We start from the raw sequence: 22,420 nt of genomic DNA, 5'->3' as shown, positions 1-22,420 counted from the left end.
CATGGAGAGGCAGCGGGCACCGGGGACTGCAGGCACCGCAGCACATCAGGGGACAGTGGGTGTCCCCCGCGGCTGTAGGGCACACCAAGAAATGCCCGGCCCTGAGGGACATCAGGGGACAGCGAGCCAGACTGGCCAGAGCCCAGTGGGGACAGTCAGCTACAGGGCGCACCGAGTGCCAGGGGGCTGCAGGATGCACTGGGTACCACAGCACATCAGGGGCCGTGGAGCCTGAAGGCACCCGGGGCAGCAGGGTGCTGGGAGCCCCAAAAGCACACTGGGGGGCTCCCCAGTGGCCCAGGTGACAGCAGGCAGCAGAGGCGAGTGGAGTTCAGAATGTTTAATGAGTGCAGGACAAACCCCGCCCCCCCCCGCCCTGTCCCCCCGCCCCCCCGGTGCCCGGCCCGGCCCGCACCCCCCGGGGCAAGCACCCCGTGACGCCCTAGTCGACTTCTTCCATGCTGCTGTAGGAGGGGGCCGGGCGCTCGGCGGGGCTGGCGAAGCGCTCGGGGAGGCCTTCCGCGGCCAGCGCCGGGGCTCCTTCGGGCGCCAGGCTGGATCCGAACGGCACTGCAGGCAGGCCCTGCAAGCAGAAGGTGTGTGTGAGAGGGAGACTGGGGCCCTGCCCACCCATCATCTCCCTCCCCGCTCCCAGGGGCTCAAAAGGGGATCTGGGGGGATATGGCCCCTTGGGGAGGGGGGGAGCGACCTGCAGAAGTCCCGTCGCCAGAAGGGCGGCAACCGGTGCCAGCCCCCAGCAGCCAGGCAGGGGGAAGGCAGCGTGCCCAGGGCCCCCAGCAGCAGCCATCACCTGCCCGGCAGAGGAGAGCCAGGCTGCAGCACGCTCGGCCCAGCCCCGGTGCTGCCGCCTCTCCCCAGCCTGGCACTCGTGCCCCCGGGGCTGCCGCGGCCGGGGCCGGTCTGAGCAGAGCCCTGCGCCCCGGCACGGGCACCCAGCCAGCCTGGGCGGCAGCAGCGAGCCACAGGGCAGGCTGCCAGCGCCTGCCGGGGTGTGAGGAACAGCACAGGACCAGAGGGGATTTCCAGGGCCGAGAGCACCTAGCCTGGGCCTCCCTGCCGGCCACCCACCTCCGGGGAGGGCAGGCAGGCAGCTGCAGGCAGCAGCTTGTGAGCCCCAATCCGGGGGGCACGAGCACCAGCTGGAGCAGAGGTCACCCCGCCGGCGCCGGGCACTGACTCAGCCCCACGAGGCCAGTGCCGTGGGCGAGGGGGGGAGGCCGTCGAGCCCCAGGGCTGCAGACAATGAGATGACTGTTCCAGGACAGGCACCTCATGACCGCAGCACAGCCACACCAGGCTTCCCTGCTGGGACCTGCTCAGGAGGAAGGAAACCATGGCACACGTGCAAGAGGGGTGGGGGACCGAGGTGGGGGGAGCCCTGGGCTCCCCGCTGACTAGTCCAAGCCCCAGCCAGAAATTCAGGCGAGCCCCTTCCCTGCCAAGCATCCTTCCCAAGCCAGCCAGGGGCACCGCCAGCAGGACAGTGACAGAGACAGAAAAGAAACTCACAGGGTTCTGAAGTCACCTCTCACACCCAAACACACCAGAGCAGTCTGAGCTATGCTCAGCCGAGGGCAACATGTCTCAATGTCAGACACTGCTGGAGCTGCAGCCTGTGCCCCAGCCCCCCCCTCCCCCAGGACCACACACTGCACGTGCCCTGCTGGAGCTGCCGCCCCACGGCTGGGGAAGGGGAGCCCAGCTTGTGCCTCAAGGCACTGGCAGGCTCAGCTCTCCCCCGAGCCTGCTGTCACGCAGGGTGTACCAGGCACCCAGCGGAGGCCACAGCACGGTCTCTGTGCCAGCAGGGTCAGAGAGAGTGGCCCCAGGCACAGGAATGTCACCTGCTCCAGCACAGAGTCCCTGCCCCTGTGTGTGGGTCCCATCATGCAGGACAGGGATGCCGCATCTCTTTGGATAACCTGGCTTTATTAACACACCAAGGTCCTACCTGCACTCCCCCAACTCACACCTCTCCCGCCGCAGAGATGGCCAGTACCCTTGCAAGCAAGATGCTGCACCACACTCCCCCAGCAGAGATCTGGCAAAGACACCCCCTGCCCCCCACCCCAGACGCAGCCAGTTGGGGACAGCCCAAAGACCCCACGGCACTGGAGGCTGGTGGGGGCCAGCAGCTCATGGAGGTGGGTGCTCACCATAGGCACCCTAGCCCAGATTGCCAGCAGCTGCCCAGGGGAGAGGAGCTCCAGCGGGGCTGAGAAGGGAAGCACAGAAGCCCTTCATGACAAGCCCGTCCAGCCCCAGCATGGGGGTGCAGTGCACGCAGCTCCTGGTGCATGGGCAGCTGGCATCTGGAGGCTCAGTGGGAGGCTGGCTGGAGTGACAGGGCTGGCCCAAGAACCATGGATCGCCCCAGCCCTAGGGGAGCACAAGGCTCCCACAGCAGCACGGCTGGGAGAGAAGGCCAGACCAGGACCCGTGTCAGGGCATCCTGCCCTTGCTGCAGTCTCCCAGCAGGTCTCCGCTTCTTTCTTAGGAGCCCAGCAGAGGCAGTCGATATTCCTGGGGGGCTCCCAGGCCCCAGCTGCACCGCAGCAGCTATGCCCCTTCCTGAGCAGCAGGTAGCCACAAGGTCTGCCCCATTTCCAGCAGGCAGCAAGAGTGACAGAGGACAGAGGGGCTCCTGGTTCTGGGCTGCGCCTTGGCAAGGCAGCGGGCTAGCCACACAGCCCTGCCAGCTGGCACAGGAGATGCCAGAGCAGACAGACAGGAGCCGACAGCCCCGTGTTTCCCTCGGTGAGTCCTTCCCGAGTTTCTGTCCTGCCAGCCAATGTCTTTGTTGTGTAGCATCCTAGGATGGCGCGTGCCCCGGCAGTCCTGTTCCCACAGCTGGCCACGCTCCTGTGCCTATCTCCAGCGGGTCTGGTAAATGAGCGGGTAAAAGACGTTCAGGAAGAGAGCCACGATTGCGGCCGTGGTGGCCAGGACAAAGTATCTGATGCAGCCTTCATCTGGGTGCTGGGGGGTGCCCGGACTCCGCTTCTGGCCACGGGGCCTCCAGGAGTTTCTTGCAGGCCTTTGGGGTGCATCAAGCTGCAGCTCTTGTTCTTCAGCCTCCAGTTCCTGCCAGATCAGAGAAGCCTGCGATGTGGAAACCTGCGTCAGCACTTGGAGAACGCAACGGGCAACACCCCTTGCCATCCCCCGGGGCAGGCGGCTGCCTGCAAGCCCAGCCCCGTGCCCTGCCAGCCCGCCTCCCCATGCAGCACTGTCGCGGTCGCCCCCGCCCCTGCAGCTCTTCGGGGTCTCCGGTGCATGGGGTGCAGCCGGGCTCTGCTGGAGGGAGCGTGGGCAGCAGCCAGGCAGGGTCTTCGCGGGCCCGTGGGGACTGGAGCAGGCAGCTGGATCCCGGTGGAGCCGATATGCTGGCATTGGTGGGTCCAGGTGGCAGAGGGGGCAGGCAGCAGCCAATCACAGCCCAGCTTTTGTGATCCCAACAGGATCTTTCAGACAGCGGCCAATCCAGCGCCAGCTGGGGTGGCGGGAGCAGGAGGCGCAGTCAAGCACGGCCAGTCACAGCTCCGCTTTGGTGGGTGGGGATGCTCCGACAGCCAATCGTAGCCCAGCTTCCAGAAGGATTATCCACAGGTAGCCAATCACAGCCCGGCCCTTCACTGTGCCGTTGATCATGCAGAGCAGGCGATCAGGGTGTAGGTCTCCGGAGGGCACTCGGTGCCTGGAAGGGTGTGGGTGATCCGAGGTGCTCAGGGACCCGCTGAGCCCTGGCAGGATCCAACGTGCCCCATCGCTGCAGGGGATCCGGCGCTGCCAGGGGCCCGACGAGCCCCGGCACCATGAGGGGACCCGGTGAGCCCTGGTGCTGTGGGGCGTACAGTGAGCCTCGGTGCCGCCTGGGCCCCCAAAGGCTCCCACCGCCAGTGTGGGATGAGCAGCACAGCCTTCCTGTTGCCCAGGCCACCCCCAAAAAGCAGAGCAGCTCCAGGACACACAGGTCCCCAAGGACAGGAACAGCCCCAGGCAGGCAGACAGCAACATGACAGCCCTGGGTCCCAGAGGCAGGCAGCTCCTGTCCCCAGCGGAGAGGGCAGAGCTGGCATGCCTAACCAGGGCCGGGCTGAGGGCTACGCGAGCCAGGTGAGCCCCAACAGGGCACACGCCTGCAGCGGTGCCAGAGCTGAGCCCAGCATCACCCCCAGACCCTGCAGGGCCACAGGGGTGCCAAGCGTGGAGGGAAGAGCTGCAGCCTTCCCTCCTGTATCTGTATCCGATGTTCACACCAAGATCAGCCTGACCGTCTCCCCTCAGTACATGCCCAAAGCACGCTGCCGGCTGGCCCACCCCCGCCCTCCCGGGCAGCCCAGCAGCAGAGCTCACTCTGGCAGGTTTGTTTCTCTCCAGCACCTGGCAGCGGCTGCCAGGCTTCCAGCTCAGCACTGCCATTTGCCTTTTCTGCACCTATCTTGGCCCCAAGCTGGGCCTCAGCAGAAAGCGTCCCCCATCCTGCCAAGAGCAGCTGCGGCGGGCAGGTTCTCACTGCTCCCTGGCACAGCCAGCTCCCACTGCACCACTCACAGTCTTCCACTGGTGCAGTCACCGGCGAGGCTGGGCCCCCTCCTCCAGTGCCCTCCCACCAACACCTCCACCCTGATGATGGGAACCAGCTCTCCTGTGATCCCTCAGGGCAGGGACCGTCCCAAGCTCACAGCCGGAACAGGGCAAGACAGGTCACAAAACCTGGCTGACAAAAGCTCTTCAGTGTCGGAAGAGGGGCAAGCACCGCACTGCGGCTGGGCTGGCAGAGATGGGCCAGGCCCTGCATGTGGGCACCTGGGCACATTTCAAGGCTCTGTGGCTCCAACAGGGCCAAAAGGGACGCGAGCTCTCACCTGGCTGGCAGCAGCTTCGGCAGAGGGGGTGCGCTCAGCTCGGTGGTCTGGGGCATGCCCTGGGAGGGGTCTCTCCACAGGAGAGTTCCTCCGGCGGTAGAAGAGGACATATGCGTATCTGGTTACCACCTGGCTCTCGTCCACGGTGGTGACTGTGCTGTCATCGAAGAGCCGCCAACCTGAGAGGAGAGAAGGGTTAAGCAAGTGGACATGCCACGGCTGCAGGAGCAGGGGGGTGGCGAGGGTGGCAGATCCTCACCCACGTCACTGCGCTGGCTGTTCTTGTCATTGGGCAGGCGGGCGTACGCCGTGTAGTGCCCCCCAATCATGCCTCCATAGTGGTTGATCACAGCGTACAGGTCATACATCGGCAGCTGCTGCTCACCCTTCCGGCCAATGCAGAACTTGCTCAGGTCCAGGCTCCTGGGGAGAGGACACAGGGACCGTTGGGGCAGTCAGCATTAGGCAGGGAGAGGCAAGGCTACAGGGCAGCACAGGCAGTGCCAACTCAGGCACCTTGTCCCCCAGGCTCTCACCGGACGGGGAAGTCCACCATGTCATTGATCTTATCCCTCCAAATAAAGCTGCGGAAGGAGAAGCGCTTGAGCTGGATGATGAGGACGTTGGGGAGCCGCCACAGCATCAGCTGCTTGGAGGCCTCACGGTGCTGCTTGCACTTGGGGCAGTACCTGGGGGGAAGAGCGTGATCATTACTGGCACGGGGAGAGTCTCAGGTCTCGCAGCCCCGCCAGCCCCAAGGTTCCCCACATGTGGGACATCTCAGCACAGTCCTGTACAGCACTGGCATTGCTCTCTGCTGGCTTGCAGCCCCCCTCCCCAGTACACCGAGAAGGCCAGCCCAACACTCCTGGCCACCAAAAGAAACGGCATGCCAGCTTGGGCAGTTCCTGGGAAACTCCCACCCCTGCCTGAGCCCATGGGCTGGAACCCACCCTGCCTCCTTCCTCACCACGCTTCCTCTGGGGCCAGGACTTCAGGCTTGGTGAAGAGATTGAGGCACTGCTCCAGGGTAAAGTGGCCAGCCCGGGCTGCTTCGCTGGCGGAGCCTGGGTCCTCCACGCACTCCAACTCCTTGGACTCCACCAACACAAACTCCTTGAGGCGCTCATTGTTCTTCCATACCAGGGCGAGGGAGCAGTCATCTGTCAGGTCCAGGGGGGTGTCACCTGCAAAGGGGCACATACTTCACACACCTGCTCCACCAGGCTGGGCCAGGCGACTCTGCTGGGCTTGGAGCCGTATCACCCAACCCAGCTCGATACTGAGATCGCACAGTGCTGCCAGGAAGTGGCCCCACAGCCAGATTCACCACCTCAGGGCAGCAGAACCCCCCGACCAGCAGGGTGCAAGGCTGGCACAGCCCTTCTCAGCAGCATCTACATAACCAGCAGGTTATGGGATGTGGGCATCCCATTCAGACAAGAGGTGACCCAGAGATCACAGAGCCTCTGTGGATAAAGGACATTGAAGGGCACTGGTTTATTTGCTCAGAAAAGCAGGAACGTCATGCCCAAGAAGAGCTTGCAGGCAGCAGCTCTGTGCAGCAGAGTTCTGCCCTCCCCTGTACCAGATGCAGCTTTCACTGTCCAGCCTGGGGCCACTGTCACATCTGGGTTCACCTTGTACCAGGCAATCTCTGGCACCCTGGCCAGAGGCCACGAGGGGTGAAGGTGGCACTTTCCAGGGCTCTGGGCTCACCTTTATCTTCCAGTTTGTGCTCTCGGTTGGCAGCATCGATCTTGTTGATGTAGAACTGCGTGGCGCGGGCACTCAGCGAGTCTGGAGTGTGTTGGTACCCAGGGATGGCAGCTGTAAACAGGCAGGGACAGATCTGTGGTGGCAGTGCCTGTCTGCCCTGCATAGGGGCCAAGAATTTGCAGTGCCCCCACCCCCACCTCACATGCTACGGTCTTGCAGGAACACAACCACGTGCCCCATGTCCTTGACTATTTTTAGCAGGCGCCTGCCCCTGGCAAGCTGTGCTCCTCTGCCTGCCTTGCCCCTTCGCTGCACATTGCTGCCATCCTGAGATGAGTGTCTGGAAACGTGACAGCCAGGCAGCCGAGCGCGAGAGGCTGCTCCCATGCAGCTGAGTCAGAGCGAGGGAAAAGCTGTGCTCACAGCCCCCAAGGGGCTCAGCCCGCACCAGGCTCTGCCATCCCACAGGACTCAGAAGCTTCTGCCAGCTCCTGCCTTCCCACCCCTCCCACAACAACACAACACCCCAGCCTCGTTCCTCGTCAGGTCTCTGCTCTGCCCCACGGGCCCTGCCAGGGCAAGGCAGAGCGTGGCCAGGCAGGCATTTCGGGTGGGGCAGCACCGCCAAAACACAGCTCCCAGGGCCTCGTTTATGTCCCCAAGAGTCTCTAGACCAAGCTCACAAGGGAAGAATGGATGCTGTGGTGGGAGGTCACTCCAAGGAGGGAGAATTGCTCCTGTTTTGTCTTGGGGCTGCCTGGGCTCCTGGCACACAGCACTGCAGCACCTCTTACCTTCTGGCTTGAGGGCTCTCTCATAGGATGGCTCCTTCTCGCAACAGCTGTCGCCCTGTGTCTCCACGTGTTCAGAGAAGCCTGAATCCAAGCTCAGCAGGGAACTCCTGGCTGCCAGGACCTTGCTCCGGACAGTGCCCGTGTCCCCCAGGTCTGGATGCAGCTCAGGCACAGCTGGCGAGAGCGGGGGCTCCTGCAAGAGGCTGGAAGCCCTGTCCACGTCTCCCAGCTCAGAGGCAGAGGTGGCTGCTGCACAGCTGCTCTTGGCCAGAGGCTCCAGCTTGTCTGGGAGCTGAGGCTGCAGCCCCTGCTCCGGTGACATTCGGCCAAGCTGGAACGGAGGCTGGAACACGCTGACTGAGTACCTGGACAAGGAGGTGGCAGTCAGAGCTGGCCAGACACAGGGCTGAGCTCTCAGCTCTGGGGAAGAAGCACTCTCCTCTCCTGGACTCTCACCTTGCATAGCCCTCCAGCAGCTGTGCCAGGCGGGCATAGGTGAGGCGGGACTCTGGCACGCTGATGAGGAAGGGGAAACCGATGTTCTCAGGGCGGCACAAAGCCTTGTGGTCTGGCCAGTGTGTTTTCTGACATGCCCTGTAAGACACATAGCCCCTGCTGTAACACACACAGCCCCGGCATCCACGACCATCCCCGGCAGGAGCATGGCAGAGCCAGAGGGGTGTGTTTTGGATGAGAGGAGCGCCACAAGCCAGACTGATGACCTCCCAAAGGCAAGGCTTGTCCCACCTCCTCCCAGGGGCTGAGATCTCCCACCCAGCCCTCGGAGGCAGGAGACCCTTCCTCCCCACCAAGCACCAAGCTAACTCACACATTGCAGTAACCAACTCGATAGCACCTCGTGCAGCGCTTGAGCTTCTCATCATCTGGCAACTGCTTCTTCTGGCAGGCTGCACACTTGGCAACGGGGCCACTGGGCACCTGCGGACGCTGCAGGAGAAATGACCCATTGGGCAAGGAAGGGCACCTGGGCAGGACAAGGCAGCCTCGGTGGGCATCCGTGCTTGCTGCAACTAGCTGCCCTTGCGTGTAGCTCTTCCCTTCCTGCTCAGACCCACTTGCAGGCTCAGCCTCCCTGCATACCTCCCAGTAGTCCCAATACTCCCTCTTACCTGCTGGACCTGCAGCTCCACCACCCGCTCCTTGGCCAGCTCTGGGGACAGCACCTCAAAGCAGAGCAGCAGGTCCGTAGGGGAGACCGTGTCCAGTGAGTTGGACGGCAGGAACATGCGGTGGAAGTGATTCTTGATCACCTGCCAGGAGAGCAGTGGAGCGTGGCCATGTGAGGGCTGCCCCATGCTGCTTCTCCTGAGAAAGCCACAGACCTCAGCTCTACAGCGAGCTGCAGGGACAGCAGCACCACAGGGACACTGTGCTCAGCTCACCACCCTGCCGGGGAAGGATGGACATTCCTTGCCCTACTGCGGTGGCCCAGCCTCCCTGAGCAGGTATTTGCCTAGCAGCACCCTCCACCACTGCCACCCACGGAGAAAATTCGTCTCACAGACACGTCGGATATGGGCAAGCAACTGCCAGGGGCCATATTCCCTGCAGAGCTGTGGGAGCCAGGGCACCCAGAAGAGCAGCCCATGGCTTGCCTCCCAGCTTGAGCACTCTCACCTCTGCCAGGCGCAGGTTCTCTGGTTTCACACGCACACTGTGGGCCACCGAGTCGAGTACCTCCATGGCACTGGAGTTCTCCTTGCTGATACTCACAAGGAACTGCCACCAAGAAAGTGCCACATCAGTCACACCATATCAAGGCATGCAGGCCCTTACTTAACACAAGGCTTAGCCTGTTGGCACATGACCAGCTGCCTGGAGCACCTCCAGGAGCCCTCTCAGGCTCCCTCCCCAGAGTAGATGGTGTAATTTACCTTGATAGGTTTCTTGTGCGGCTCCTTTGCAAAGTAGTAGACAGTCAGCACCTTCTGCTTCTGTGGGAGGGGCACAGGGAGGTACAGGAAGGGGTCAAAGGTGATGGACACCTGCAGATGCAAGAGCACGCTCAGTTGCAGTTGGTGCTTGTGGCTGAGATCAGTGGGGCAGCAACCCCGAGACCCAGCCCTGCCCTGTGAACTCTGCTCTCTGAGGGTCAGGAGCCTGGTGCTGCACAGCTAGCACAGGGACAGAGCCTCCAGGGCTGCCCTACCTTGGAACACACTGGGCACACCAGCTTGGATTTGTACTGGCCCTGGAAGAGGTCCACAATGAAAGAGTCATTCCTCATCTTGTGTCGTTGCCAGGCCTCTTCAGCTACCACCTGCAGGGAGAAAGGGCTCAGCACTGTGCTAAACCACCAAGGCCAGGGCTGTCTCCTGGTGACCTTGGGGAGGGACATCCTCACCTCGTCGGGCCTCCCATCCGAGTCAACAGTCTCTGTGTAGGGCTTGTTCTGGATGCGGTTGAGGTCCTCGTGCAGGCCATCAAGCAGGAAGGCCATGAACTCCTGAGCATCGTGCTGGGCATAGCCAGTGAACTGGCTGGCCTTGCTGGCCACGACTGCCTGGAGGTAGCACAGTAGTCAGGGCTGGCCAGCAGCTCCCTGGCAGCACCGGCTCTGCCCCATGCACAAAGCCTAGCTGCACCCACCCACATCCACCCAGCTCTCTGTGGCACTAGCAAGGCAGTCAGATGCCCACAAACGAGTGCTGGGGACCCACGGCAGCTCCTGCGTAGCGCTGGTGCCCTACCTTCAGTTTAGATGGCTGGAAGGCATGGTGCGTGCCCTTCCACAGCGCTCGAAGCAGCATGGCAAAGCCGATGGCCAGGCGCCCGCCTGTCCCCAGTGGGTTGTTGTAGTTTATTTCCGACTCAAAGGACCGATCTGTAAGAGATGCAAGGAGAGTGAGAGCAGCTGCTGGCTGCACCATCCAAGTGGCAGGGCTCTGCTGGGCTCCCAGCATGGGCTCACCATGGAAGTAGTCACGTAGCTCCCGGGTGTTGGACAGGGACTGGATGACGCTGTTCATGAAGCAGGTGTTGCCCAAGTTCACCAGCCCCGTGAAGCCAGGCAGGCAGACCTTCTTCTTCTCATCTTCATCCTCATCATCCTCCACACTCTCAGCGCTCACCGGGCTGTGCGTCATCGGTGGCACCATGCATGTTGGTTTGGGCTGCCAAAGCAGAGGTGGTGTCAGGGTGCTGCGCTCGGGAGGGTCTCTCCGGGAACACCAAGTGAATCCAAAAGACCAAGGGACCAAGGTACCCCTCAGGCAGGACTGGAGCCATCATGCCATCTCCCACCAGGACTGGGATAGACAGGCAAACCACTGCCCCTAATCCTGACAGCTGTGACTAAGGAGTGCAACCGCCTCCTCCAGGAAGAGTTTGCCAGTCCCCAGAGCAACACTGAGGAGATGGGGTCCCACAGCAGGGATAAGTAGGCCAGCCCCCTTTTCCTCCAACCCAGGTAAAATCCAGCACAGCCCCACTCACCGATGGGATGTGTGGCTCTTGCTTCACTGCCACATGCTCTGGGGCTGTACGAGCTGCCACACCATCCAGACCCCCATCTTCCACACGCTGCTTCTCTTTGTCACTGGCTCGGGCCTCTTCCTTGCTGGACAGGGGGTGCTGGTTACTGCCCGGGGGGTTCTTGTCCAGAGGGGTAGGGCCTGTAGGCATGGCAACCTTTGCACCACCCACTGCACCTTAAAAAGGGGGAAGGGTGGGCCTGTGGTTAGCAGCACCGAGCGCTGCCCATGGCGGGGCTGAGCTGTTCAAGTCCATGCTCGCACACAGGATCTCTCCTGCCCCTCTTCCCCATGAACGAGGGAAACAGCAGTGCCCTTCCCCTAGCACTTGGTTTGCCTTGCCCCACACCCCTCCTCCCTGCACCCGCTCAGCCCCTCTCCTTCCCCACAACCCCACACCAGAGGACCTGGCACCAACCGGCAGCTGCCAGCGGTGGGGAGGGCCCATGCCCCACTGGGGTGCAGCAGGCAGGCAAGACAAGAAGGCAGGGTGCAGACCTCGTGTGGCTGGAGCCTCCAGCCCCCCCCAGCGCTGGCTGTGGCGTTTCTTCAGGCAGACGTCGATGCGAGACACCGTGAAGTTGTACGTGCACTGGTCTGGCTCAATAAGGTTCCTGCAAGACATGCAACAAGTCAGGGGTGCCCCAGACCCCCCAGCAGCCTCAGACATGCCAAAGCCTCTGGAAGGCAGGGCCATGGCCTCCAGGCGGTAGGGACCCAGCTAGCACTGATCTTGAGGTGGCCCTGGTAGTGGCAGAAACCCTCGAGCCTGGCCACACTGAGCACACAGAAAGCCTCTTTCCTGACAGATCCATTCTCCTTGGCTCCACATGCCCCCTCCCCGCTGGACAACCTGCCCGAAGAGCACACAGCCTGGTCTGTCTCTGTCCCCAAGAGCTCTAAAGCATGCTGGGAGGAAAGTGTGGGCAAGGAAACACTAAGATTTCCTCTCCTGCAAGCTTCCATACAGAGCCAAGGCAGCCCAGGCTTGGGGCATTAGGGCAGCATGGTGTAAGAGAGACCCCCAGGTGCAGAAACGAGCACTCCCTGCACAGACCCGCTAGCTGGGACTGGCTCCTGCTCCAGCTCTGCGCTCTCAGTTCCCCTGCCCTGGTACAGGCTAGAAGGACAGAAACCATACCTCAGCTTCACCTGCCACCGGAACACTGTGTGGGGCCCGCAGCCAGGATGGAGGCGAAGGAAATTTGTGTCACTGCAAAAAAATCGGAAGTGAGAAGAGTTGAACAAACAAATAGCCCAGCCACACCCAGGAGCTCTGCAGCAGCCTGGCACCATGCCGAAGTACACTGCTACCTTGTCTGGAACACCAGCGTAAAGTCTTGTTCCCGGAACAACACCTTGGATGTCTCCTTATGGATCTCTTTCACATAGACGTGTACCACCACCAGGTCATTGCCCTTCTCATATGAATCATTCTTGACAAAGGTCAGGCTCACAAAAGGCTCTGGCTCTGAGCGGGGAAAGTCACAGAGATGTTGCTGAGGCAATGCTGCAGGCCGACCCAGGAGAGGTCCAGAGCAGATGGACCTTCCTGACCAGGCTGACCCCTAGGCTCCGTCCACTCACCATCAGCTGCTGCTTCCAGAGCCACGTCATCCTTGGACCAGTCCCTCTTCTCACTGTCTCTGCCTAGGGAAGGGGTGGCTGCTGGGATGGCCTTAGAACTCTCTCCCAGGACAGGTGTGCAGTCCCGGCCCCGCAAGGCCTCAGCAGGGCTGCCTGGCTGCAGGACTCTCTTCTCCACACAGGTGGCAATACGGTGGGGGAACACCTCTGTGGTAGCTGCAAGAGGTGGCATCTCCACAGGAACAGCCTCCTTGGCCAAAACCACAGCCTTTCAAGACGGAAGGACACAGTGAAAAAAAACAGACACCGTCACCCCTGAGCTGCCCTGGCCCACCTGCTGTGACTGCTGCCAACCAGGCAGGCACAGCTCCGCACTGGCCACTCGCCCCACACACTCCACGCTCAGCCCATCAGCATCACAGTCCAACGACTGTGGGCTCCCCACATCACCCTCTCCTCCACCACAGCCAGGCCCATGCCAGCCCTCAGCACCACCTCTGGAACCCCAGAGTCCATCTTGTGGGCAGGGATGGGTCCCTGGGCGAGCAGCGTCCCCCGCACAGAGGCTGAGGGACATGTCATGAAGGGACCCTGTCTGCCTGGGTCCTTGGGTACCTTCTCCAGTGGCAGTGCGAGGTCTGCAAGGGCTGTGGGCGCATCAACTTGGCTGGCTCTGCCATTCCGGCGGCTGCCTGCTCTCCCGCTGTGCCCTTTGCTGGGCTCCACATTCCCGCTGACTCTGGCATTCGGCTCCTCTTCAGTGGGAGCCACTTTGAGGTATACTGCCCGCTTGGCACTGGGGCCACTCTGTGTCCCTGGGCTGGCTGGGCTTTTCCCTCCCAGGGCCTCGCTTCTTCCTGGAGCACGCTTGGGGTTGGAGGGCTCCCGCCGGGATCTCAGCAGCTCTGGGCCTTCAACCCTCGGTTCTTCAGGGGTCAGCTCTGCAGAAGCAGCTTTCTCCTTCCCATTCTCCCAGCACGTGGCCCCTTTAGCCAGCTCTTTGGATCCGTCTTTCCTCCTCTTCTGTGAAAAGCAGTGCAGCACAGTGGGAAGCTATCCAGGTAGCAGCACCTCTCACACTCTCTGCCTGCCCCTCACCCTCACTCCTCCTTCCCAGAGCGTGCTGGGGTTCTCTGCTCCAGAACCTGGAGGCTATGTGGCAGGATGACAGCCCCCTCCCTAGGACAGAGGCAGCTGGCTTACTGCCCTCACGCAGCACATGGATGCAGGATGTACCCCACGCCCTGGGCAGCTCAAGAGCAGGGAGTGAAACCCTCACCCCAGCTCCCTCAAGCTCCCTAAGTTCCCTCAAAAGGCAAATCCTCGCCTCCTCACCAGAAGAGAAGACCAGGTATGGAGTGGGATCTTCTTCTGAAGCACAAGCTGTAGAAAGTTGCCCTTCTTGCACTGGACCTTGCTGCAGGAGCTCTCAATCTCCTCGTAGAACTGACAGCTCCACTGGCGCCCATCTGCAAGCAGAGGGGGACCAGCACCTCAGGCAGCGCTCCAGGCAGCTGTCTGTTGTCCAGGCAACCTAACCCACAGCCCCTTTCACCTGGCCCAAAGATCAAAGGAGCACTCATCCAGAGCCAAGGAGGCTGCAGGCAGGCTGCCACCATACCCCAGGAAGCTTCAGGACTTCAGCCAGCTTCCCTGGATTTGCTTTGTACATCTGGCTGGCCTCCTTCCCAGAGGGAAGGCCCTGGACCTCCCTGCCCTCACAGGCACAGTCACTTTCCCAAAGGATACTCAGTCATCCCAGTGAACAGGGGACAGAAATACACCAACACAGCAGTGGGTAACTGTTCACTTGGTGCAGAGGCCAGGTCCTGCCCTCCCCAACTCCACACCTTTCGTTTACACTGCTCTTGTATTGGCCCTGCCCGCTGGCTGAAGCTATGCCAGCTGACAGCAGAGCACTGCCTCTGAAGGAAAGGTTTTACGCCTGTCCGGATCAGCCCCATGTCTAGCCCAGTTACACCAAGCCCCACTGGAGTAACGCCTGCAGCAGTCGCTCCATTCCCCATACCTGGTAGTTTGACCACACAGTCTGTGTCAGTGAAAGCAGCGTCCACATCCTCCACCTTCAGAGCTCCACTGCCCAAGTTCAGCTTGACAATGATCTCATCAGCATTCTGCTTCCAGTCCAGCAGCAGCTCTAGGAAGGGGGAGGGAAATGTCACCCACTTGCTGGGGCACGAACCTTCAGCGCCCACTCCTTGGCTGTGGAACACGAGCCTGAACGCACACTCGGTTCAAGGAGGTCAGCACAGGGGACACAGATCATGCCAGTTAACTGGGATGCTCACAACCTGCTCTCATCTGACAGGCCACAAACAAGAGCACATGTTGCAGCAGGGCAGGCGAATCCTGGTGGGAACCAGAGAGATCAGAAAGGCAGCACTGCTCTCAGCCCCATCACATGCAGCAATGGTGGCTGAGAAAAAGGGGTGACTCCTGCGAACTACAAAGCAATTGCTACTTTCCCAGGGAACGAGGAAGCCACAGAATTACTCTGGGGGATTCAAGTGGACTCTGACCACAATCAGAAATTGCCACTTCCCCTTTGCATATGCAAACCAAGCAGCCAAGCTGCAATCACCGAAGTACTGTACTCCTGCCAGGTAAGTACTGCTAACACAACTGAAACACGGGCAGACCCGCCAGCTGCCAAGAATGCCACACCCAGGGAGAAAACGGTGCAGCAGCGTTACTCTGCTGCAGGCAGAGCCTCCATAAGGTGCCTGCCAGGCTCCAGGTCTGGCCCTGTGGTGTGCTGAAGTCTTCCAGGCAAAAAGGTGATTTCCACCACCTTAATTTCAGTCAGGTTTATTCTACCCTCTGTAGTGTGAGGATGTCCTACTCTGTCCTAAAAGCAGGCCTGGACCAAGGCAGAAACCAGCCAACAATGCCTGCTGGGTGACATGGCTTGGGATTTTCCCAGCCCAGCATGGTGCCCTGCTCTGAAACAAGCAGGACAGATGCCAGTGGCAAGGCATTCCAGGGCTGTGCTCAGTGGCACTGTGACACCTGAGTTGGAAAGCAGCCTGCCAAGTACCCAGCACCTCTTCCTTGCAGACAGCCCTTCCCAGCCACGTGCACACTCCTCTACCCCTGGGAAGGCTGTGTCCTGCTAAACTGAGGCAAGGGAGCACTCAGGTTAGTTGTACTGAATGCTGGAGCATGGGACAACAAGGTGAGAGCTTCAGATCCCTCGGCAAGGGCACTCCACGGCCATGCACTGACAGCCGGTGCACACCTTGACTTACCCTCCTCTGAGTCCTTCTCCTGGGCAGTCTCAGCCTGCTCGAGCTCAGGGCGAGACACTGGTGGGCAGAGAAGCAGAGTGCGGGCAGGTCTGTGATTCTGTCACAGAGCATGGGTCGGCACGCTGATGCCCAAAATTTCACACATCACCTCCTTCTCCCCTGAACCTCTATACAGGCCTTTCATCCTGCACACGCTTCTCATTTCCCTCCTCTGCCCCCTCACACCTCTCCTTTCCCCAGAGACCTGCCTGCAGCACCACAGCAAGTTAGCCCATAGGACAGCTGCTCTGTGCCACACCACCATATCCCAGTCTAATCAGCACCACCACAGCGGGAGCAACACATTACTGCACCACACAGACAGTGCTGCTTTGAGGCACGTCTCAGTGTGGAGCTTGCGGTAGCTAGGCTGTGTGCCCCTGCTCAGCACACCAGTCAGCCTCCAGCCGTATAGAGGGAGTCCTGCCTTGATCTGACAGGGAGAACCTGATGTTTGGTTGTGTTCAAACCAATTCTGCCATAACAAAAGAACCATGCAGCCCAGCTGCACTTCAACATTGCCATTCCTGCACAAGCTGCCAGTCTCTGTGGCCAAAACCTCCTTCCAGCTCAGGCTGGGGAACCAAACTGACCTGACACCTAATCCCTGCTCCCCACAGGATTACCTCTGACAGCTAGCAGCATCTCAGGGCCTCCTCCACCCCCACAGAGCAGTGAGCTCTGCCAGGCAAGGGGCTCAAAGTGACAGCACCTTGTCCTGGAGCAGAGAAAAAGCAGCAGTGGAAGCTGTGATCTCCACTGTGGAGTGCTCAGAGGGCTGTCACTGCCTCACTCGACTGTCTACAAACCAGTAAGAAACCTCTGCTGAACGTCACGGTCACCGGTGCAAAGGTACTGGTTGGGCTGGCAGTGTGAGAAGTGCTGCAGCAGCACTGCCTGGATGATCTACAGCTTGCTCCAGCTCCTCACCACCCCTGCACAGAGGGGATGGAGACAACACAGCTGCACCACAGCCCCCAGGAAGGCAGGAGCTCCACTGTGTCAGAAGGTGCAGAGGGTCAGGTGTTACCAGAGATACCGCACAACTCCCATGTGAGAGAAGGCACAATGCTGCACTCTGCACTGTCGGATTTTGCAGAGACCGCAGCCAGCTGTTCCAGCAAAGACCTCAGCAAACACTGATTTACTTTGGCCTATAAAACACCTTGTGATTTTGAGGTTACAACGGCCATAATGGAGCAGCCACAGAAATCAAGCAGTTTTCCAGAGCTGCAGGAATTCTTGCTTGCATCCTGCCCACAGGCATTCCCTGCATCTGAAGTATGGTTTTTGTTATCAGGTACACAGCAGCTACAGAGGGAATTACTCCACAGCAACTATTTCACTTGAGTCACACCTTGCCCTGACACTGAAGCTAAAGCACCAGCCCCACCCGCAGGCCTCGCACTCGGCAGGTGCTGTGAGCACCTGGTCACTGCCTCAAAGCATCTGGCCTCAGCAAACCGATCAGAAAGCAGCATCACCTCCAGCTGCAACAGCACCCACAGGATTCAGTCCCACTCCCTCTGTATCAGGGCAGCTCAGCCCCAGCCAAAATCAGAGTCTAGAAACAACTACCAAGGCCCACTCCAGGCTTACGCCAACAAGGCCAAAGGCCTGACCTTCCTCACATAGCTGGGGCTAAGTAGCACCCAAAGGAAGGGGGTTACAGGTCCAGGGAGGACACTGTGCTGAAGAGGATCCCACATCACACGGGTTACCATAAGCTGCAGGAAGCGATTAGTTAAATCTGCTTATCCTGCAGCAGATGGCTGTGAGGCTCCCACCCTGCAGGGCCAAGAAACCACGGGCCTGCTTGATGCGGTGCTGCTGAGGGGCTCTCACCTTCCTTGCTCTCCTGATTGGCTCGATCCTTCTGCTTCTTCTTGTTGGTGGCATCATCCAAGCCCCGAGACACTCTCCTCTGGCCAGGGGCATTGGTGCTGCTGGACATCTTCAGCCGTTTGGAGGACACAAACGGCCCGCCGGGGTCAGTAATGGAGTCTGGGTCAGGGGTGCGACGTTTTCTTCCTGGCCCAGCTATCTTGGCGACTCTCTGTGGTCAAACTCTCTGGCAAGGAACTAGTGGCCTAAATAGAAGAGAGAACGAGCATGGCAGGAGAAGGCGGCCCAACAGCATCAGGATCCACTCCCTGCCCCAGTGCTGGGCCCTCCCAGGGCCAGTGCCCTCACATGACCTTCACTGTGGTGCTTGTGGGAAGCCCCACACAGTGCTCAGTGAGGAAACCTACCTCATCACAGCTGTTACAATGCTTACTGCCAAAACCATGGGCTTGTCAGAGCTCCCAAGATACAACCGGGGGTCTTCCATATGTGGCACACATTAAAAACCTGGAAAGCAATTGTTATGCTCATGGCTCCCACTACTGCAATACTGGCCCAGAGGAGCCACCAGGGCTAACAACATCTGGAGGCAAAGTCGAGGGTGAGGAGGGAGGCCCCAATCTGCAAAACTGAGCCTCCAGGGTTAACTGGGGCAGCCTGCCCCACAGCTCAGAGCAGCAGCTATTTCAGTCAAACAGTGCCCTATGTAAGAGGGTGGGAACAGCAGTGAGTAACACCCTAAGAAGGAAGAAAGGGGAGAAGCAGGAGCAGACCCGGGACAGTCTCCCATGACAGATGAGAGCAGAGCTCCCTGGCAAAAGGATCGTTCCTCCCCCTCCGCCCACCAGCTGGGAGCTTAACAAGCACGGCTGCACCTTGCATATTCATCTCCCCGCTGGTTTACAGACAGCGTCAGCGGGGCCTGGCCTGGAAACAGGACACCTCTGCTCTGCCTGCCCCAGGGAGAGGGCAGGGCAGGCAGGGCGCTCCCCCCTGCCCCCTCAGACATGCCCTCCCAGGCAGAACCAGATCCCCTACAGGGTTTGGGAGCTGCCGGCCCAAGGGCTGATCTCAGTTTCACTCTCCGGTTTCTCCCTCGAGCGTCCACGGCTTTGTCAGAGAAGAGCTAGAACAACCCACTGAAAACAGTCCCACTCGAGCTTCCTCCCTTGGTGCCCAAGCTGTATGCCCTGACCCCGGCAGCACTCACCAGTCTGCAGGGGTTTGCTGGGGGGGGGAGCAGGCCCAGCCACACGGATCCTGCACACCCCCAGGTGCTGGCAGCCTGCAGCAGCTCCCAGCATGCTGATTTCACACCCCATCCCACGGCCCTGCTCCCATCTGAGGACAGAGCTGAGCCCAACAGCATCTTTGTCTAGTCCAGCTCCACCTGAGCCTGCATCCCTCTCAGTGGGAGGCAAGCCATGCCCTCAGGAACACCCCGTTCTGCCCTCACCCCTGTACCAGGCACAGATTCCACAGCTCTGCTCAGGCACAGCTGGGGGCAGGAGGCACCTCCAAGGGAAGCATGCAGTCAGAGGGAGCAAGCTGGCAGCTCTGTGCTGCCTACCCCACGTTGCTGGGGCATTTGTGTTCTAGAAGCGCTCAGGGCAACAAGTAGCCACAAACGTGGAGTCATAGCCACAAACTGCAAGGAACCCCAGAGAGCAAAACAGTCCTGCCCTGCCCTCAGCTCTGGCAAAGCCAGCCCCACAACAGGTGCTGTGCCCAAACCACTTCTCTTCAGGCCAACCCACCCTTGTAACCAAGAGCCACTGAAGCCAAACGAAAAGCTCAAGCGCAGAGTCCAGCCTGGCTGCCTGGCACAGACGACCTCCACCACATGCAGCAGAGGGGCCCAAAATGACCTGGAGATGGGGATGCTGAGCAGGGCCTGGCATCAGGTCAGAGACCTTGAAAGTGTGTGGGAGGACAGCAGGGACACCCCCAAGCTGCTACACACACTGAGTCTCCCCAGGACGCAGCAGCACCTCTGGTTGAAGAGGGAACGGGAAAAGACCCCTTGCAGCAAACACGGCAGTGGTCTGCCAGGCTGGGCCTCAGCACCAGCAGCACGCTGTTGCTCAGCTCCAGTCCCCACCAACGCTGAAACAGGTTGGCTACAGGTGCTCCCCAGCACTGAGAAAGCTAACCTGAGCTAGGCAAATGCGGGAAAGCATTTTTTGCTGAATTTCTTTTGCTTCTAGGGCAAGAGCCCCAGGAGGAGCAGGAGACAAGAAGCAGCGACTGCTTTGTGCAGGGCCAGACAAGGCTCCACCTCCTCCTTCCTGTGCCTCCAAAGGGATGGCACAGGGTAACCGTTGTACAGGGTGACAGCAAGCTCTGAGAAGAATCCTGGAGGGCTGAGAAGGGATTGCCCTCTGCCCAAAAGGGGGCAAGGAGGAGAGTCAGGGGTGCATGTCTGCTGTCACTCCTCTGGGAGAAGCCTACTGTTCTCATGCCTCACTGAGGGTTCGGCTCCCTCGGGTGTTTTGCCGACAGTTATTCCTAATAGCAGGCAGGAACCAAGCAGGCCTGGAGCTCTGCCCAATTCCAGCCACCAGACTGATGGCAGCCTGAGGCTGCTGTGGGCACTGTGGGGTTTTGGAGGGCTGCAGGCAAAGCACAGGTTATTCCCATTCACCTACTCTAATCCCTGAAACTTTCTACTTCTCTGCCATCAGGAAATATGCAACCAGGCAGGAACGTTCAGCCCCAGGGTGTGCAGGGGCATGGAGGTTTTGGCACCGCTAACATTGGCACTGTAGGAGATGCTGCCGGGGAGAGATGGTGAAAGGCCACCTTGGCTGGATGCCAGGTGTATCTCTGAGAAGCACCCGATGGGCTGGGCGCTTGTACAGAACCTTACTCAATCCTTCTCTCGAGCCAGGAAAGCCTGACCACGCTGCTGAGAGAGAAGGCCCTCTGCTCTCCCAGCTTTTGTGCCACTGCAAGCACCCACGTGGCTAAAGCGCGTACCAGATCAAGATGCCAGCCAGAGTGAAACTGTTTTCTTCCAGGTGTGTTTTACCCTAGAGCAGTTCCCCAACCCAGTTTATGCTAGGGTTGCACAGGTGCTTTCACTGGCCAGAGTAAAGGGAAAACTCAGAAATGGGAGCAAAGGGCCAGGGAGGAGGGCCGCCCCTTCCCATGGCAGCACCAGACCAGGCTAGTGTACAGGGAATGACAAAAAGTGCACAAGATGCAATTTGCCCTCCACTGTGTTTGGAGTGCATTTAGCATTTGGTGGGAAGAGGCCCCTGGGTTCTTCCATGGAGCACCCTCCTCTCAGTGTCTAAAGGCCTTTACTGGGGGAGCTGTGGTGGAGGTTGACTGTCCCCCAGTTTCATCCTTCCACAGACTTCTGGCTCCTCTACGTCCCAAATACAGCTGACAGAAACACTTCCCTCATGCACACATGGACTTCTGTTGCCTTCCGCTTCTTGTCCCCCCAAGGGATCAGAAGTCACAAGAATCACGCTTGTCTCTTCGGTTCCCCAGCACACCTGACACACACGCTGAGCAAGGACAAGCACAGAGCTGCTAAGGGCAAGCGCCCAACCCAGCACTACCACAGAAAATGTTTCCAACCCATGTGGAAATCACAATACACATGGCAGCAGTGAGACCTTACAGCTGTGCTGCATGGGGAGCCTGGCAGGCCCAGCTCCCCCCAGCCCCTAACCAGTCTCTGAGGAAGAGGAGTCCAACCAGACAGCAGCCGGTAGTGGGCCCCCGGCCTGTCCTGCACTGCTGCCCAGCTTCAAGCATTCGGGGGGAGCAAAGGGACAGGGAACAGCAGTTCTGCCCAGCCGCCCGAGGGCCCCAGGCCCGGGCAGTGCCCTCACGCAGGCCAAGCACCGGGTGACCGGCAGCGGCCCGACACCCAGCTCCCGCCTGAGGCTGCCGCCCTCGGCCCGGCGGCGCTGCCTGTCCCCCCCCGCCCACCAGCCCCCTCGCCTCAGGCCGCTCTCACCCCACCGCTGCCGCCATCCGCCAGCCCCTCCCGCACCGCCTCGCTCCCCACCGCACCGGCCCTGCCTCCCGCCCCCGGGCCGCATCCCAGCCTCCTGCCGCCCCCGGGCCCTGCCCGCCGCCGCAGCTCCGGCCCTCATCCCGCGCCGGCCCCGGCCGCCGCTCCCCGCCCTGCTGGGCCCCACCGCCGCCCCGGCCCGGCCGGTCCCGGCCCGTCCCGCACTCACGGCCCCGCCCGCCGCTCCGGTCTGTTTTGTTTCGAGCCGAAGTTCCGAGCGGGCCGACTCAGGAGACAGGCCCAAGCCCGTGACGCACTTCCGGAAGCCGGCGGACGCGCCCACGTGACGCGAGAGCGCGGCGGAGAGGAGCGGTCATGTGACGCCGGACGGGGCCGCTCGCCGGCCCAGTGCCTCCCTCCCCACGGCGCCCGGCCCGGCGGCACTATGGCAACGACGCCTGCCGTGACGTCACCGCGGCGCCCGAGGGGCGCTCCGCCCCCAAGGGCGGGCAAGAGCGCGATCCAGCCCGCGGCTGCAGGCGCGTCCCCATGGCAACGGGCCGGGCGGGGCCGCCTGGCGCCGGCCTGCAGCGGCCGGGCCCCGCGTCCCCTGGCCGCCTTACTGGTCACACTGTGCGTCCCCTGCAGCGTCCCACCGACTGTCCCCCAGCCCCACCGGTGACTCCCAGCCCTGCAGTGCCCTACATCCAGGAGGGGCTGGCAGGGGCAGGCAGCAGGCAGCTCCCACCCCTGGGGCTCTGGGAGGCCACTGTGGGGCCACCCGGGTGGCCGCGGGGGCCCATGGCATGGG

General features: G+C 61.0%; 1 protein-coding gene across 12 annotated transcripts; it reads right to left on the bottom strand.

The window, feature by feature from the left end:
• Window positions 1-377: 377 nt before the first annotated feature.
• Window positions 378-22,238, bottom strand: USP19 (ubiquitin specific peptidase 19). 12 transcript variants are annotated; one of them, XM_080385592.1, is made up of 28 exons: window positions 21,839-22,238; window positions 18,044-18,143; window positions 17,637-17,881; window positions 15,753-15,809; window positions 14,513-14,641; window positions 13,819-13,952; window positions 13,099-13,506; window positions 12,484-12,751; window positions 12,211-12,367; window positions 12,038-12,109; window positions 11,395-11,510; window positions 10,859-11,073; window positions 10,335-10,536; window positions 10,114-10,247; window positions 9,768-9,926; window positions 9,573-9,683; window positions 9,298-9,408; window positions 9,041-9,142; window positions 8,533-8,673; window positions 8,232-8,350; window positions 7,859-7,996; window positions 7,403-7,767; window positions 6,609-6,719; window positions 5,860-6,076; window positions 5,426-5,578; window positions 5,149-5,312; window positions 4,890-5,068; window positions 608-3,123 (listed from the first exon to the last, which is right to left on the bottom strand). In XM_080385592.1, exons 3-28 carry the CDS (start codon window positions 17,743-17,745, stop codon window positions 2,890-2,892), a joined length of 4,305 nt encoding a protein of 1,434 aa, XP_080241718.1. In that variant the 5' UTR covers window positions 17,746-17,881; window positions 18,044-18,143; window positions 21,839-22,238; the 3' UTR covers window positions 608-2,889. The 12 variants fall into 12 exon arrangements, with proteins under 12 accessions (XP_080241716.1, XP_080241718.1, XP_080241719.1 ...); XM_080385593.1 differs by having other exon boundaries at window positions 17,637-18,143; XM_080385584.1 differs by lacking the exon at window positions 18,044-18,143.
• Window positions 22,239-22,420: the final 182 nt, after the last annotated feature.

Source organism: Falco punctatus, assembly GCF_963210335.1.
Source record: "Falco punctatus genome assembly, chromosome: 4".
NCBI classification, from domain to species: domain Eukaryota; kingdom Metazoa; phylum Chordata; class Aves; order Falconiformes; family Falconidae; genus Falco; species Falco punctatus.
The sequence above is the reverse complement of the archived record's forward strand: the minus strand, read 5'-3'. Positions and strand labels throughout refer to the sequence as shown.

What these genes read in the sequence shown, in the direction of transcription:
- USP19 (XM_080385593.1), bottom strand. Translation starts at nt 17,745, where the DNA reads ATGTCCAGCAGCACCAATGCCCCTGGCCAGAGGAGAGTGTCTCGGGGC. An exon ending in TGTGCCCAGTGTGTTCCAAG is followed by an intron (nt 9,409 to 9,572) that starts GTAGGGCAGCCC and finishes TTGCATCTGCAG; the next exon opens with GTGTCCATCACCTTTGACCC. An exon ending in CTGCTGGAGGGCTATGCAAG is followed by an intron (nt 7,768 to 7,858) that starts GTGAGAGTCCAG and finishes CTCCTTGTCCAG; the next exon opens with GTACTCAGTCAGCGTGTTCC.